An 18,749-nucleotide genomic window follows, 5' to 3' on the forward strand; every position below is an offset into this window, starting at 1 on the left:
TGTGGTCCCCACCTGCAAAACCACTTTTTTATTGAGTGTGTCTTGATAATTGCCAATAATTTCCATCTGTTGTGTATTCCATTTGCTCAACAGCATGTGAAATTGATTGTCAATTAGTGTGGCTACCTAAGTGGACAGTTTTATTTCACAGAAGTTTGATTTACTTGAAGTTATATTCTGTTGTTTAAGTGTTCCCTTTATTTTTTTTCCCACATAGGATACACTAAGACTGCTTTTTGTACATTAGATAGTAGATACTGGGATTGATGTATATACATCACATAGGAGACACGACTGCTTTAACCCATTATTTACCAATGTCCTTTTTTTGGGACGCCTAATCTTTAGCTTCTAGCAACTAAGATTTTATAATTTTTATAATTGGGTCCAATTTTTTGTGTTGTGTTTGTAAAATGAATGTTTTCAAAATAGGAAATCATGTCATTTTTAAATGAATATTGGGACGCCCTTTTCTGAAAAATCTGTACTTGTAAAAATTTTAATTTGGCAGGTAATGGGTTAAACATCATGTACAATGCTCTGTGATTGCTGTATACACCACATAAGATACCCGGAGACTGCTGCATACATCACATAGGACACACTGATTTGCTTTATGTGTCACGTAGAATACACTGTGAATTCTTTGTACACCATCTAGGATACCTCGAGACTGCTGAATAAAGAACATAGAAGACACTGTGACTGCTACATGCATACATCACATAGTACAGGAGCTCAGAACGTGCTAACTCTGCCCACAAAGAACGCTCTGGTACTGGCACTGCAGTCCACCAGGAATATGCCCGAGGGCCTGACCAAGTGGTTTCAGCCCGATGTTGCCCACCCCTGGAATTAAATGGCTCCATTTTAAAACAAAAATCCACAAAAAAATGTATCTTTTAACTTCAAATACCTTTTTTTTTTTCATTTGGGAAAACTAGGTTGTTCATTTTGGATTTTAGTATTTGCTTTAATACTAATAACCAGTCAAAGCAGTAAAATATGTGGCATTTCTGGCCTGGTTAGGGTACAGTACAGAAGTATATCGGCAACTTGATACAGATCAGGGAAAATGTGCACTGTTCATAAACTCAGATGTATATCTATCTATATATTATCTGTAAATGTATATCTGGGTGAGAATACTGGTTAATATGCAGAACTGGACTTTGAGCATTTTATGGACCCCACTTTACATCACTTTAGCTTCTTAGTCTGTTTCCGACCTTCTCTTTCTGAGGAACTTGCTTGTGGGAGCTCTAGTATTACTGTTATGTCATGCCTATACACTGTCGGAGAGTTCCATTTGCATTCTGAATCTTGCAATGACTTTCTTTTTTCTCATTCCAAATTGTTTCATCATTTTACTTTGTAGAACGGAGGTAATCATCTATGTAGTGGAGCGCTCACCTAATGGTACTTCCCGAAGAGTTTCAGCGACTATTTTAAACAACTACTTTGAACAAAACAATATCAAATCGAATTTGCAGCAACTTGGAGTCACTTTAAGCATTGCCCGAACAGAGTTGTCCCCAGCACAGATCAAACACCTTCTTCAAAATCCACCAGCTGGTAAGAACTTTAACATAGCCCTTTCGATATAGTCCTTGATGTGTGTCTATGTGCATGCTATATCTGTATTATCATTTCTGATAATAAATTTTGCCTTTAAATTAGGGCTCACTCAGACGCAAGTTTTTCACATGCGAATTCCATGCATGTTTTTCACTGATATAACTAATACCTATTATAGTCTGTGGGGCTGTTCACATGTCCGTGTATTCTTGTGGACTGAGTGGTCCTCACTATGACAGAGACCTATCCAATTTTGATTCAAGTCATGGAACAAACAATGCAAATCTATGGGTCCGTGAAAAAAATTAGCATTCTGATGCCATCTGTTTGCTGTTTGATTTTCTTTTTTGTTCAATTGGAGAAGCTTTAAAAAAAAACTTCTCCTACACAAAAAAAACACTGATAAAACTGGTGTTAAAGCAGACACATTGACCAAACAGTGATGAAAATCTGATCCCACATGCTGATGAATATCGGTCAGTTTTTTGAGTACAAGAAAAATCACTGACATCTGAGCTCTTAGCTGTACATTATTCTTAACTGACTCTTGATTTCATTGCTGACAACACTTTAAAGGGGCTATCCGGGACTATTTTTTACAATGTACCTAAGAATTAACAGGCAGGTATTTGCTAACTACATGACTGTTTTGCCCGGCTCCAAACACTACCGATATTCTGGGGCTTTCACTGAAGTCACTTTGAAACATCAGCAATTTCTCTTCCGCTCTGCTCTGTTGATAGGTGATGACTGCCAATGTCATGCTGATTGACAGTTGGCTCCCTGCTGCCTAACTGCGGAAAGTCGGCTGTCAATCAGCATGACGCTGACAGTCACGCCCATTGATGAAGAGGAAGAGCTGCCTTGTTGACATGGGGCAGCTGAATCGCTGACAGTCCCAGTTAGTGACTGCTCTGAACCAGTGCCACGTAGAACTGGCAGGCTGTTGCCAACTTACCTGCCTGTTACTTTTCATGACCACAGTAAAAACAATACCCTGCACAACTTAAATACACAATTCGACTGTTTTTATTTCACCCTGGGTTTTGTTATGTTAACCCATTATTACATTTTACCCTGTATCTGTTAAGTATACCACGCTTTCACATTGCATAGGACATCTTTCCTCATTTACCAGAAATACATTTCAGGACCGTTTTCCATGTAGTAAGGAAGATGCTAGTACTCTTAATGTATTCATTTTATTTTAAGGTGTGGAGCTAGTCATTTGGGACCAAGCAAAAATTGATAATCCTGAACCAGATAGGTGAGTGTTTTGTTACATGTTCCTTTTTTATTTCATCATTTGTTAATAAACCAATGTATTTGGCAACAATCCAGAATTTATGCAGACTTTACATGTACTTAACTTTTGTGCATTTTTTACATTTGTTTACTTCTTTAACAGAATTGAGTGACCCCCCCCCCAGTCATTACTTACATCAGTCCCTTCTCTTACTGGACCTTTGACTGTATTCACATGTAGCAAATTAGTTTGTAGAATGCTAAAGAGCGCATTCTATGTGAATTGCTCTTAATAAAAACCAGTGCACATTTGAGGACATTGTTCATAGTTTCAAATCCATGACCTGACTGACTCCTTTTTGTCCCTTTTTAAAGAGGTGTTCTCAAGTTTGAAAGTTATCTCCAATCCATGGTATAATGTTCTCATCCCAGGTGGTCTTACCACATTGGTCTCTAGCGATTTCTTAGATCATCGGCTGAATCGATCGGAGAGTCGGTCACTACTGCTTTTTTCATTCTAACTGAAGTGCAGAAGATCAGCTGAGCGCTGTGCTTGACAATCTCTGGCGCGCTCAATGGAAGTGAATTAAATGGAAGTGCGCATGATCGACCACTGCTCTATTCAACTAGGACTCTGGATCACTGGAGCCCCAGATGATCCAACCCCCAGTGATGGGAATGTTAACCCCTTCACGAAGGCCAATGACATCACATTTACTGATGTCTGCTGGGCCACATGTGCTAGCGGGCGGTATCGTTCACCTGTCCGAATGATTGTAGTACCAGATGACGGTTACTTTCCATTTCACTGTCCGTTACCTATCTGTTCTGTAACTTGACATCTGAGCTCCTACAGTGTAGGATCTCTACAGTTTATAAAACGTAGTGGAAGTAAAAATACCAGGCATTAAAATGCCTATGCATCAGCTGAATGGGAGACCTATATGTTGGTTATAGACAGAACCAATGCCTATAGAAGACCTCTACAGAGCAACAACCATGGTGCTCACTGATTCGAAGCTGTAATGAACAGCTCCTTCTCCATACTTAAATACATTTTTTGGATCAGTAAATTCTACACAGATTTCTATACCTACTAGCAGGGTTAAAGAAGCAATACATTCACCTACTGTATCCTCACCCATCCCTTGTAGATTGTGAGCCCTCGCGGGCAGGGTCCTCTCTCCTGTACCAGTTGTGACTTGTATTTGTTCAAGATTATTGTAACTGTTTTTATTATGTATACCCCTCCTCACATGTAAAGCGCCATGGAATAAATGGCGCTATAATAATAAATAATAATAATTGCATGTTGTCTTCACTTTTTCACCAGACTGATCCCTGTTGCTATGGTTGGCTTCAAGGAACTTCTTAGAAGGTTAAAAGTGCAAGATCAAATGACAAAGCAGCACCAGTCCAGGCTAGATGTAAGCTTTAGTCCAGTATTTCCTTTTTTTTCTTTTTTTTTTCTTAGTGAGATAATCTGCTCATTCTGTGTTTCATTTCCAATTCTAGATTATATCAGAAGACATAAGTGAGTTACAGAAAAATCAGGCAACCACGATGGCAAAAATTGCACAGTACAAGAGGAAATTAATGGAACTCTCTCACAGAGTTCTTCAGGTACAAATGTGCTCTTGTTTGGGGATGGCGTAGTAGTATGTCAGTGAATAGGAGCAATAGTTCTTGTTTGTCTTCGCCCCCCTTTTGGCTTTTGGTAGGCCTTGATATTTTGTGAATTTTTATATTACTTGCATCATGTTCAGGTCATTTATGACATATCTCATATGTCACCATATATGGTAAATTTTGTCCCTGTTCATACTTTAGAGACAAATTCCAAAATTCCCGCTTATTGATTTGACACACTATAGGCACGATTCAATAAAGTAGCAAAATTTGTATACAACTATTAGCTCCAGTTATGCCCACCCAACAAATTATTCAAAAGTTACTCTACTTTAGAGGCTTAACTTAAGCCAGAAGTGTACTTTAGTTACTGACTGGAGTAACTTTTCTGGTGAGGCGCATGAAGGTGCACACCTGTGTTAAAATGCAGCTAATTCTTTAAGTGGTTAATGAATTGGGCACATCTTACCCCACCACGAACTTTCAATAAGACTGGCATCTTAATAATGAATCTGGCCCTGCTGTGTGGCATTTAGGTTATATTTTATTTTTCTTGTTGCGGTTTTATTTGCTTGTAGATTTTATTCACTTCATTTTTTGGGGAACGGAAGTCAGTTACACATTTACTGATTTTTTTGTACTTGAGATTATGTTTTAAATAGTGATTATATAGACTTACACAAGAATTTTACCAGGTCTTAATAAAGCAAGAAATTCAGCGGAAGGGTGGATTTGCCATTCAAGCGGAGGAGGAACAGCTTCGTGTGCAGCTGGACACTATCCAGTCTGAACTTAATGCACCCACTCAGTTCAAGGTAATAGTAACATAGTTAAGGTTGAAGGAAGACTTTAAGTCCATCTAGTTCAATCCATAGCCTAACCTAACATGCCCTAACATGTTGATCCAGAGGAAGGCAAAAAAAAACCATGTGGCAAAGAGTAACTCCACCATGGGGAAAAAAATTCCTTCCCGACTCCACATACGGCAATCAGACTAGTTCCCTGGATCAACGCCTTATCAAGGAATCTAATATATATATACCCTGTAACATTATACTTTTCCAGAAAGGTATCCAGTCCCCTCTTAAATTTAAGTAATGAATCACTCATTACAACATCATACGGCAGAGAGTTCCATAGTCTCACTGCTCTTACAGTAAATAACCCGCGTCTGTTATTATGCTTAAACCTTCTTTCCTCCAGACGTAGAGGATGCCCCCTTGTCCCTGTCACCGGTCTATGATTAAAAAGATCAGCAGAAAGGTCTTTGTACTGTCCCCTCATATATTTATACATTAAAATAAGATCACCCCTTAGTCTTCGTTTTTCCAAACTAAATAGCCCCAAGTGTAATAACCTATCTTGGTATTGCAGACCCCCCAGTCCTCTAATAACCTTGGTCGCTCTTCCCTGCACCCGCTTTAGTTCAGCTAGTCGTCATATACATGTGTATACATATATAATTTTTTTCATTAGGAATCTAACGGTAGACAGGCGAGCAAGTATGAATTTTGTTGTATGCCTCTGTCTGTCTCTAGAGGCATTTACAGAATGACTTTACTCTTAGTTTTGCTTTGCAGGGTAGGCTTAATGAACTAATGTCCCAAATCAGAATGCAGAATCATTTTGGAGCAGTGCGATCAGAAGAAAAATATTATGTAGACGGAGATCTATTGAGGGAAATTAAACAGGTAAGATTATATGACATTGTTTGACATTTAGTATCATACTTGTTTAGACTTTCATCTAAAATTTACACTAGAATCCTCAAGAACACAGGTGTCCAATAGTGATAAGTCAAATGGCTAGCTGTTTACAATAGTCGTCAGAAAGTCATCCAGTGAATAAGACCTCATTCAGACATGTGATTTTCACGTATGCAAAAAAGGAAAAAATGGTATGAGTGTCATCAGTGTTCGGTCAGTGTGTTGCTTTTTACCATCATTGTTTCCTCAGTGATGTTTACGTATGAAAAAATACATAGCTTCTTCTATACATGTAGATTGTGAGCCTTCGCGGGCAGGGTCCTCATTCCTCCTGTATCAGTTATGACTTGTATTGTTTAAGATTATTGTACTTGTTTTTTTTATGTATACCCCTCCTCACATGTAAAGCGCCATGGAATAAATGGCGCTATAACAATAAATAATACATTGCTTTATTAACCCCTTAACGACCGCCGATACGCCTTTTAACGGCGGCAGTTAAGGGTACTTAAACCACAGCGCCGTTAATTAACGGCCCTGTGGAAAAAGTGAATAGCGCCTCCAGAGTCGGATTTTCTCTGGGGTCTCGGTAGCCGAGACCCCAGAGAACATGATTCGGGGGTTTTTTTACCGACCACCGAGTTGCGATCGCCGGTAATTAACCGTTTACCGGCGGTCACAACAAAAAAAAAACAAAAAACCTCGATTTGCCATTTAATTTCTCTGTCCTCCAATGTGATCGCACATCGGAGGACAGAGAAATGGGGTCCCCGATAGCCCCCCAATACTCACCTATCTCCCCCGGTGCTCCTCGTGGCTCCCGATGGGCGCCACCATCTTTTTCCGGAGGGAAAAATGCGGGCGCATGCATAGTGCGCCCGGCACCCGGAAGATCTTTGGGGTCTCGGCTGCCGGGGGTAGCCGAGACCCCAAAGAACATGATCGGGGTCGGTTTTTACCGACCCCTGTTTTGCGATCGCCGGTAATTAACTGTTTACCGGCGACCGCAAAAAAAAAAGCGATGTCATTCTCTGTCCTCTGATGTGATCGCACATCAGAGGACAGAGAAATAGGGGGATTCGGGGACCCTGTTATACTTACCGGTGTCCCTGGGTCCTCCTGCTTCTTCTGCTGGCCGCCAGCTTCTTGCTCCGGTAAGAAAATGGCGGGTGCATGCGCAGTGCGCCCGCCATGATCTGCCGGTCGGCAGAGGAAGATTCTTCCACTTGTTTTATTTTGGTCACTGTGAGATCCTATCACAGTGATCAAAATAAAAAAAATAGTAAATAACCCCCCCCCCCCTTATCACCCCCTTAGTAAGGAAAAAATAATAAAATTAAAAAAAGTATGAATTTCTATTTTCCAATTAGGGGTAGGGTTAGGATATGTGCACACGTAGAATGGTTCTCTGCGGATTTTTCCGCAGCGGATTTGATAAATCCGCAGGGCCAAACCGCTGTGTTTTTCCTGCGGATTTATCGCGGATGTACCGGATCCGCAGCAAAATCCGCAATGTGTGCACATAGCCTTAGGGTTAGGGTTAGGGCTTGGGTTAGGGCTAGGGTTAGGGTTACAGCTAGGATTAGGGTTACAGCTAGGGTTAGGGTTTGGGCTAAAGTTAGGGTTAGGGTTGGGGCTAGGTTTAGGGCTAAAGTTAGGGTTTGGGCTAAAGTTAGGGCTAGGGTTGGGGCTAAAGTTAGGGTTAGAGTTGGGATTAGGGCTTGGATTAGGGTTGGCATTAGGGTTACATTTGGGATTAGGGTTAGGTTTGGGATTAGGTTTAAGGCTAGGGTTGGGATTAGGGATAGGGGCGTATTGGGATTAGGGTTAGGTTTTGAGTTTAGGGTTGAGATTAGGATTAGGGGTGTGTTGGGTTTAGGGTTTTGATTAGGGTTATGGTTAGCTTTGGGATTAGGGTTAGGGGTGTTTTGGGGGATAGGGTTGTGATTAGGATTATGGATCGGGTTGGGATTAGGGTTAGGGGCGTGTTGGGGTTAGGGTTGGAGTTAGAATTGGGGGGTTTCCACTGTTTAGGTGCATCAGGGGGTCTCTAAACGCCACAGCCAATTTTGCGCTCAAAAAGTCAAATGGTGCTCCCTCCCTTCTGAGCTCTGCCGTGCGCCCAAACAGTGGTTTACCCCCACATATGGGGTATCTGCGTACTCGGGATAAATTGGACAACAATTTTTGGGGTCCAATTTCTCCTGTTATCCTTGTGAAAATAAAAACTTGGGGGCTAAAAAATCTTTTTTGTGGAAAAAAGAATATTTTTTATTTTCACGACTCTGCATTATAAACTTCTGTGAAGCACTTGGACATTCAAAGTTCTCACCACACATCTAGATAAGTTCCTTGGGGGGTCTAGTTTCCAAAATGGGGTCACTTGTGGGGGGTTTCTACTGTTTAGGTACATCAGGGGCTCTGCAAACGCAACATAACGCCCGCAGACCATTCTATCAAAGTCTGCATTCCAAGCGGCGCTCCTTCCCTTCCGAGCCCTGATGGGTGCCCAAACAGTGCCCCCCCCCACATATGGGGTATCAGCGTACTCAGGACAAACTGGTCAACATATTTTGGGGTCCAATGTCTCCTGTTACCCTTGAGAAAATAAAAAAATGCAGGCTAAAAAATAATTTTTTGAGGGAAAAAAAGGATTTTTTATATTTTCACGGCTCTACTTTATAAATTTCTGTGAAGCACTTGGGGGTTTAAAGTGCTCCCCACACATCTAGATAAGTTCCTTAAGGGGTCTAGTTTCCAAAATGGGGTCACATGTTGGGAGTTTCTACTGTTTAGGCACATCAGGGGCTCTCCAAACGCAACATGGTGTCCGATCTCAATTTCAGCCAATTCTACATTGAAAAAGTAAAAGCACTTCTTCTCTTCCAAGCTCTGCGGTGCGCCCAAACAGTGGTTTACCCCCACATATGGGGTAATCGACGTACTCAGGAGAAATTGCACAACAACTTTTGTGGTCTATTTTCTCCTGTTACCCTTGTGAAAATAAGAATTTGTGGGCGAAAAGATCATTTTTGTGTAAACAAATGCGATTTTTTATTTTCACGGCTCTACTTTATAAACTTCTGTGAAGCACTTGGGGGCTCAAAGTGCTCACCACACATCTAGTTAAGTTCCTTAAGGGGTCTAGTTTCTAAAATGGTGTCACTTGTGGAGCGTTTCCACTGTTTAGGCACATCAGGGGCTCTCTAAACATGACATGGCATCCGATCTCAATTCCAGCCAATTCTGCATTGTTAAAGTCAAACAGCACTCCTTCTCTTCCAAGCTCTGCGGTGCGCCCAAACAGTGGTTTACCCCCACATATGGGGTATCTGCGTATTCAGGAGAAATTGCAAAACAAAATGTATGGTTAAATTCCTGTTTTTACACTTGCGAAAATAAAAAAAATATGGTTCTGAATTAAAATGTTTGCAAAAAAAGTTAAATGTTCATTTTTTCCTTCCACATTGTATCAGTTCCTGTGAAGCACGTAAAGGGTTAATAAACTTCTTGAATGTGGTTTTGAGCACCTTGGGGGGTGCAGTTTTTAGAATGGTGTCACACTTGGTTATTTTCTATCATATAGACCCCTCAAAATGACTTCAAATGTGATGTGGTCCCTAAAAAAAAAAAAAAAATGGTGTTGTAAAAATGAGAAATTGCTGGTCAACTGTTAACCCTTATAACTCCCTAACAAAAAAAAATTTTGTTTCCAAAATTGTGCTGATGTAGAGTAGACATGTGAGAAATTTTATTTATTAACTATTTTGTGTGACATATCTCTCTGATTTAAGGGCATAAAAATACAAATTTTGAAAATTGCAAAATTTTTAACATTTTCGCCATATTTCCATTTTTTTCATAAATAATCCCAAGTAATATCGAAGAAATGTTACCACTAATATGAAGTACAATATGTCACGAAAAAACAGTCTCAGAATCAGCGGGATCCGTTAAAGCGTTCCAGAGTTATAACCTCATAAAGTGACAGTGGTCAGAATTGTAAAAATTGGCTCGGTCATTAAGTACCAAATTGGCTCTGTCACTAAGGGGTTAATCACGGACAACAGACATGGCACATTGATGGCATCCACATACTGTCCCTGATTTTCATGGACCCACAGACTGATCTGGGTGATCATCAGCTATGCAGATAACAAAATGGACATGTCTATGTAATTTTTTAGAAGACACAGTCCGCAAAAAAAAAAGCCAGCTTGGCTAGCACAAGGAAGAACAGTGCTGATCATGAAGGATCCTCACAAAGGAACAGTTCCATCCAACTACCGCCCAATAACCTGCCTTACAACAACATGGAAACTCCTGTCAGGCATCATAGCCACCAAGTTACAGGACCATATGAACCAGTACATGAATCCAGCTCAGAAAGGCATTGGGACAGACACCAGAGGCTCTAAGCACCAGTTCCTAGTAGATAGAGCAGTCGCTCAAGACTCAAGATCCAGACAGACCAATTTCCGCACAGCCTGATTGACTACAGGAAAGCCTATGACTCAATGCCACACACATGGATTTGTGAATGCTTGGTTCTCTACAATGTAAACAGGAAATTAAGAACCTTCCTCAGAAACTCAATGGGGCTATGGAGAACAACATTGGAAGTCATCTCAAGACAACTATCACAAGTGACCATCAAACGCGGCATATACCAAGGTGATGCACTGTCCCTATTGCTGTTCTACATAGGATTGAACACCCTCAGTCAGATATTTAGAGAGTCTGGCTATGGATACAAGTTCAAGAGTGGAAGCACCATCAGCCACCTCCTCTACATGGATGACATCAAGCTGTATACGAAAAACTATCAAGGTATCAATTCACTGATCCACCTGACAAGGATCTACAGGGAAGACATCGGGATGTCCTTCGAACTGAAGTGCCACCGGTAGGTAATAAAGAGGACAAGGTAGTCAAGACTGATGGAGTGGAATTATGAGCAGTGCACGTAGCAGATGTACAGACATGCTACAAGTATACAAGTATCTCGTCATCCCACAGGGATATGGTAACCATGATGAGGAGGCAAGTAAAGCAGCAACATCCAAATACCATCAAAGGGTAAGATAGGTCCTGAAGAGCCAGCTCAATGGGAAGAATAAAATCCGTGCCATCAATACATATGCCCTGCAAGTTATCAGATACCCTCCTGGCATAGTGTGCTGGCCAAAAGAGATGGAAGCTGCAGATGTGAAGAAACGAAAGCTCCTCACAATGCATGGAGGTCTCCACCCCAAGTCTAACACCCGAAGATTGTATACCAACAGAAAGGAGGGTGTTCAAGGTTTGATAAGCATCCAAGCCACCATCACGGATGAAATAGAGTATTCAGGAATACATCAGAAAAATGGCACCAAAAGATGAGATGCTGAGAGAAAGCCTAAAGGTACCGTTACACTAAACGACTTACCAACGATCACGACCAGCGATACGACCTGGCCGTGATCGTTGGTAAGTCGTTGTGTGGTCGCTGAGGAGCTGTCACACAGACAGCTCTCTCCAGCGACCAACGATCAGGGGAACGACTTCGGCATCGTTGAAACTGTCTTCAACAATGCCGAAGTCCCCCTGCAGCACCCGGGTAACCAGGGTAAACATTGGGTTACTAAGTGCAGGGCCGCGCTTAGTAACCCGATATTTACCCTGGTTACCATTGTAGTGTTTTTTTGTTTTCTTTTTACTTTTACATACTCACATTCCGATGTCTGTCACGTCCCCCGCCATCAGCTTCCTGCACTGACTGTCAGCGCCGGCCGTAAAGCAGAGCACAGCGGTGACGTCACCGCTGTGCTCTTCTTTACGACCGGCACTGACAGTCAGTGCGGGAAGCTGACGGTGGGGGACGTGACAGACATCGGAATGTGAGTATGTAGTGTTTTTTTTTTTGTTTTTTTTTAACTTTTACAATGGTAACCAGGGTAAATATCGGGTTACTAAGCGCGGCCCTGCGCTTAGTGACCCGATATTTACCCTGGTTACAAGTGAACATATCGCTGGATCGGCGTCACACACGCCGATCCAGCGATGACAGCGGGTGATCAGCGACCAAAAAAAGGTCCTGATCATTCCCTACGACAAACGATCTCCCAGCAGGGGCCTGATCGTTGGTCGCTGTCACACATAACGAGATCGTTAGCGGGATCGTTGCTACGTCACAAAAAAGTGTGACGTTGCAACTATATCGTTAACGAAATCGTTATGTGTGAAGGTACCTTTAGTCAGCAGCAACAACAGATCTGGAAGGAAGAACAGGAACATGAAGCACCATGGCAAGACAAGCTGCTGCATGGGATGTACCATCGACAGATAATGGAGGTGGCTGACATGGAGAAATCCTACCAGTGGCTGGAGAAAGCTGGACTCAGAGACAGCACAGAGGCCTTAGTCATAGCGGCACAAGAGCAAGCACGAAGTACCAGATCCATAGAAGCAGGAATCTACCACCCAAGACATGACCGAAGGTGCAGACTATGCAAAGAAACCTCAGAAACAGTCCAACACATAGTGCCAGGATGCAATGCGCAAGCAGGAACAGCGTATACCGAACGCCACAACAAAGTAGCAGGAATTGTATACAGGAACATCTGCACAGGATATGAGCGAAGTCCTCCTATGTCCAGGTGGGAGACCCCAGAAAGAGTGGTGGAGAATGAAAGTCCTGTGGGACTTCAAGATCCAGACGGATAAGCAGATGTTGGCTAACCAACCAGACATTGTGATAGTAGACAAGGATCAGAAGACAGCAATGATAATAGATGTGGCAGTGCCAAGTGACCGCAACATTAGAAAGAAGGAATATGAGAAGCTGGAGAAATAACAGGGCCTCAAAAGAGAACTAGAGAAGATGTGGAAGGTGAAGGCAACAGCTATTCCAGTTGTGATAGGAGCACTTGGAGCAGTGACCCCCTAAGTTTGGAAAATGGCTGCAACAGATCCCAGGAGCAACATCTGAACTCTGTCCAGAAAAGCGCAATGCTGGGAACAGCTAAGATCCTGTGCAGAACCCTCAAACTCCGAGGCCTCTGGTGTAGGGGACCTAAGAATGAGAAAGGACAAAAAAGACAACCCCCTTTGGGGGTGAGAGGGAAGTTTTTATAATGTTGTAGAGGACCTAAGAATGAGAAAAAACAAAAAAGACAACCCCCATTGGGGGTGAGAGGGAAGTTTTTATAATGTTAAAGAGGACCTGTCACTTGCTCAAAAAAATTAGTTAATTTCCATGTAAAAATCCTTTAGTTAGCTTAATTTATTTTTTTTTTTCCATTTTGTGCTGCATCACTCCATTGCGAGATATTCACATTTGTTTCTTCTGGAGCACAGTATGTGAATTCTCTGCTTGCAGACCAACTGTGCATTTCTTCAGTTTTCCCGATGTGTGCCTTAATTTGTCCCTCCCAGACCCTGCCAGTCACAGCAGACTGAGGCTGCTAGATCTGCTCTGATTCACAGCAGTTTCTCTGAGGGATGTGTGAAAGCTCACACCCCAGAAAAGACTTAACAAATGACCAGTTGGTTTGCAAGCAGAGATTTCACACACTGCCCTAAAATCAACTAATGTGCATATCTCTGCAGTGTAGTGATGCAGTGAAAAACTGAAAGGAGCAGTAGAGAATCGGGGGAAACTCAAATATTTTTACAAGTTATTTAACTTAATTTTTTTTAATTTAAGTGACAGGTTTTCTTTAAAGCATAGAAAGGGAATTATAATTTGCTAGTGATATTTTGTATTAGAAAATGTAGTGATATGATATATTTTTTATGATACTTGTATACGCGTGCTTAAAAAAAATGAAGAAAACGCCTGCACATCACAGTATAACCCCAATTCAATTACACTTCAGAGATGATCAGTACAGGTTGTAAGTACAGGGTGGAGCGCGGTAATTTGCTGATTTGGGAATGAAATAAAAAAATTATGATCATTAGAAAAATTTATTTTATATTTTAATTATACTGAACAGTAATGGAATTTTTAAATTACATGGTTTTAAATAGTGTATCTGGCAAATGTCGACCTTCGCTATCCACACACTGCTGCATACGTTTTCTGAAGTTTTCATGAACTCTAACAAGCATGTCCACTGGTATTCTGCCAATTTCAGCTTCAATATTGTTCCTTAGGTCTTCCAAGGTGTTGGGACGGTTGATATACACCTTAGACTTCAGGTAACCCCAAAGGAAAAAATCGCATGGGGCTAAATCTGGTAAGCGTGCTGGCCAGTTCACATCTCCCCTCAAAGAGATAAGCCGTCCAGGAAACATTTGCCTCAAACAATTCATGGTAACCCTCGCTGTGTGTGCAGTGGCACCATCCTGTTGGAACCATGTATCCTCTAGTTCCATTGCCTCAAGAGCCGGCTGAAAATAATCCTGTATCATAGACAAGTACCGTTCGGAGTTCACAGTTATGGCACGACCGTTATCCTGAAAAAAGTAAAGACCAATGATGCCTACTCGTGATATGGCGCACCACACAGTGACACGGTCCGAATGCAGAGGTCTCTCGTGAACTTCTCTGGGGTTTGTTTCACTCCAGTAACGCATATTTTGTTCGTTTACACACCCACTGAGGTGAAAATGTGCCTCATCAGAAAAAAACACAATTGCGTCACGGGGTATCGTTGCTAACATGTCTTCACAAGAGGTCCGCCGTGTCAAATAGTCCCGTGCTGACAATTGTTGGACCACGCACATTTTATACGGGTGAAAATTCAGTTCATCATGAAGAATCCGGTGGAGAGAACGTCTTGAAATGCCAAGAGCAAATGATTGCTTCCGAGCAGAGCGTTTCGGAGATTGCAGTACTGCTGCTCTAACTCTCTCGATGTTTTGTGGTGTTGTAATCCTTCTCTCAGGTCCCCTTCGTACACATGACACATTCCCTGCTGTTCTGAATGCATTCACCCAATTTACAATTGATTGCCGTCCAGGAACACGTCCGCGTGGAGGAACAGCGAATTGTAAACGAAAAGCACGCTGCACTGCAATGATCGAGTGGGCATTTGAAAAATACGCTTCAACACAAAATGACCTCTCCTCACGTGTCCACTGCATGATGGCAACTGAAAGGCGGAGGAATACAAATCTCCCATCAGCCACTGTAAGCCACATCCACTCTCCCCTCTCTTCGACCGACAGTGCCGCCACAGCATGCAGTGCAAAAAAGCAAATTACCGCGCTCCACCCTGTATAAGTGACTGTGACTCTCTTTTACCTTCTGTTGGTACAAATGAGTTTGTGGCTGAGAGCCGGTTCTCACTGTAGATGTGACAGATCTTAGACTCTGGAGTCGCCAGTGGGTCATTGAAAGTGTATGCCGACACATAAGGGGTAGGATATAACTCCACATAATAGTCAATGGTCCCCAGACTGCTGTTGGGTATGAAATTGGGATGAGATCGTCAAAACCGTAATGGCACCTAAAGCTGGTGCAGTCAGCCCTTGGTTCCTCCTCGTGCAGATCAATTTCCAGGCTCGTGGCCATTGTGTCTTGGCAGTTTATGGATGTTGAAGGCATTAATGCCTTTGACTGGCCTCAAGTTCCCCTGACCTGAATACAATGGAGAACCTCGAAGACATAATTTATCAGTGTATCTGATGCTAAGTAGTTTCACAGACTGTTCAAGAGCTCACTGGTGCCCTGATCCATGTCTGGGAGGAAATTTCCTTTGACACCAGATATTGCCAGGAGTGCATTCAGGCAAATAATGGCCATACATACTACTGATTCACATGCTGAGATGTGATGAGGAAATTTATGCTAATTGCATCTGCTCTTTTTCTATTGATATTTGGGGTGATTTAGAATCTGGTCTACATTTGATGATTTTGGTTTCTACTGACTGTTGATATGTTACCTAATCCAAAGTGTGATTTCAGTGTTGCCGTTTTTTGTTGTGAGCAGTGTATTTAATATTAAATATATCATCCAGTCAATGTACTAGACTGATTTGTAGCTTTTTGTTGGATTATAAACACTTTGTTGGGTTCAACTAGTCCAGTAAAAGCTTATCCAATCCACACAGGCAAAGAAATAAAACCGTAGATGTTCATAAATTGTGTAATAATGAGAAATGACACCGGGAAAAAGTATTGAACACTGTTACTGAAATTTAATTACCGTATATACTCGAGTATAAGCCAAGAATTTCAGCCCAAAAAAATGGGCTGAAAGTGCCCCTCGCGGCTTATATTCGAGTCATGGTCGGCGGGTGAGAGGGAGCGACGACTGTCACATACTCACCTGCTCCTGATGCGGTCCCTGCTTGTCCCATGGTCTCCGGCGCCGGCAGCTTCTTCCCCTGTTCAGCGGTCACGTGGTACTGCTCATTAAAGTAATGAATATGGACTCCACTCCCATAGGGGTGGAGCCGCATATTCATTACTGTAATGAGCGGTACCAGTGACCGCTGAACAGAGGAAGAAGCTGCCGGCTCCCGGAGACCATCTGTCTGGGAGAAGCTTCCAGGGACCGCGCCAGGAGCAGGTGAGTATTTCATATTCACCGTTCCGCCGCCGCCCCGTCTTCCGCGTCCTCTGCAGTGACTGTTCAGGTCAGAGGGCGCGATGACGCATTAGAGTGCTCGCCACCCTCTGCCTGAACAGTCACTGTGGAGAGATGGGACGCTGAGGAGCCGTGACGAGAGGTGAATGGTTTTTTTTTTTTTTTTTTTTGCTTATTGCAGCAGCATCACTACATGTGGCACATTGTTATATGGAGCATCTTATGGGGCCATAATGAACTGTATGGAGCATTATATGTGGCACATTTTTATATGGAGCATCTTATGGGGCCATAATCAGCATTTGTGCAGCATTATATGGGCCAAATATTCGTATGGAGCATCTCATGGGGCCATAATCAGCATTTGTGCAGCATTATATGGGGTGTATTTTGTATGGAGCATCTTATTGGGCCCATCATGAACTGTATGGAGCATTATATGGGGCTTCTGATTCAGTATGGATATTCAAAAACACTTAACCTACTGATGTCTCAATTAATTTTACTTTTATTGGTATTTATTTTTGACATTTCCTGGTAGTTGCTGCATTTTCCACCCTAGGCTTATACTCAAGTCAATAAGTTTTCCTAGTTTTTTGTTGCAAAATTAGGGGGGTCGGCTTATACTCGAGTATATACAGTAGTACTTCTTACAAAAGTCTTTGTTTATGATGACAGCTTCAAAACGCCTCCTAGTTGCATGCGTTGCTCTGATGTGATTTTTACTATTTTTTTTCACACAAGCACTCTTCAAATCATGACGGTCCTGTGGGCTCCTAAGGCTATGTGCACACGTTGCGGAATCGTGTGTGGATTTTTCCGCACCAGTTTTGCAAAATCCGCAGGTAAAACGCACTGCGTTTTACTTGCGGCTTTACTGTGGAATTTCTGCGGGTTTTGTGCGGATTCCTATTGTGGAGGAGGTGTAAACCGCTACGGAATCCGCACAAAGAATTGACATGCTGCGGAAAATACAACGCAGCGTTTCTGCGCGGTATTTCCACAGCATGGGCACAGCGGATTTGGTTTTCCATAGGTTAACATGGTACTGTAATCTGCATGGAAAACAGCTGCGAATCCGCCGCAAAATGCGCAACGTGTGCACATAGCCTTAACTTACTATTAGATTCAGATCAGGTGATTACCTGGGCCATTCTAGCAGCTTTGTTTTTTTCTCTAAAACCAATTGAGTTTCCTTGGCTGTGTTGCTGAAATGTGCACGCTTTTTTCATCTTGATCCTCCTGGTAGATGGCAGAATATTTTTATCAAGACTATCTTTGTACATTTGGCCATTCATCCTTCCTTAAATTATATGAAATTTGCCAGTGCCATATACTGAAAAACAGCCCTACACCATGTTTCCACCGCCGTACTTCACTGTGGGTATGGTGTTAACATTATGGGCATACAAAGAGTTCAGTTTTGGTCTCATGTGACCATATTATGTTCTCCTTCTATTTCACAGGCTTGTCTAAATGTTAAGCAAACTTTAAGCACTCTTGAACTTGCTTTTTGCTCAGAAATGGAGTCTTGCTTGGTGAGTGTGCATATACAGGCCATGGAGGTTGAGTGCAATACTTATTGTTTTTCTTTGAAACAATTGTACCTGCTGATTCCAGTTATTTCTGTAGCTCTCTACAGGTGGTCCTTGGCTCTTGGACAACTCTTTTGATTCTTTTCAATCTCCTTTCTGAAATCTTTTGCCTGGTCATGGCTGCTTTATTGTGAAATTGTTCTTTCCACTTCCAGATTGTGGCCCCAACAGTGCTCACTGGAACCTTCAGTAGTTTAGAAATTCTTCTGTTACCAATCAGTATGTTTTGCAAGAATAAGGTTGTGAAGGTCTTGAGACAGCTCATTGGTTTTACACATCATGAAATATTTCGGCAACTTGGTAGAGACATATTTTGATAGGCCATCAGTTGAACCAGCTGATATTATTTTTCACTCAGTGGCAGGATTGCTCTCTCTGATAGATTTTAGATGGTGTCATGACTTTCCATGGCTTTTTGCACCTCTATTTCTTCATGTGTTCAATATTTTTTCCCTGTGCAATTTCTCATTATTA

At 42.1% G+C, this 18,749-nt stretch overlaps 1 protein-coding gene across 1 annotated transcript in view; it reads left to right on the forward strand.

The window, feature by feature from the left end:
* Positions 1-18,749, forward strand: part of NUP54 (nucleoporin 54) — a 73,693-nt gene that overhangs the window by 47,703 nt on the left and 7,241 nt on the right. Inside the window, exons 7-12 of the mRNA XM_077276155.1 lie at positions 1,379-1,575; positions 2,791-2,845; positions 4,157-4,250; positions 4,339-4,446; positions 5,148-5,267; positions 6,033-6,143. Coding sequence (XP_077132270.1) covers positions 1,379-1,575; positions 2,791-2,845; positions 4,157-4,250; positions 4,339-4,446; positions 5,148-5,267; positions 6,033-6,143 — 685 coding nt within the window. The remainder of the gene's footprint in view (positions 1-1,378; positions 1,576-2,790; positions 2,846-4,156; positions 4,251-4,338; positions 4,447-5,147; positions 5,268-6,032; positions 6,144-18,749) is intronic.

Source organism: Ranitomeya variabilis, chromosome 1, assembly GCF_051348905.1.
Source record: "Ranitomeya variabilis isolate aRanVar5 chromosome 1, aRanVar5.hap1, whole genome shotgun sequence".
NCBI lineage: Eukaryota > Metazoa > Chordata > Amphibia > Anura > Dendrobatidae > Ranitomeya > Ranitomeya variabilis.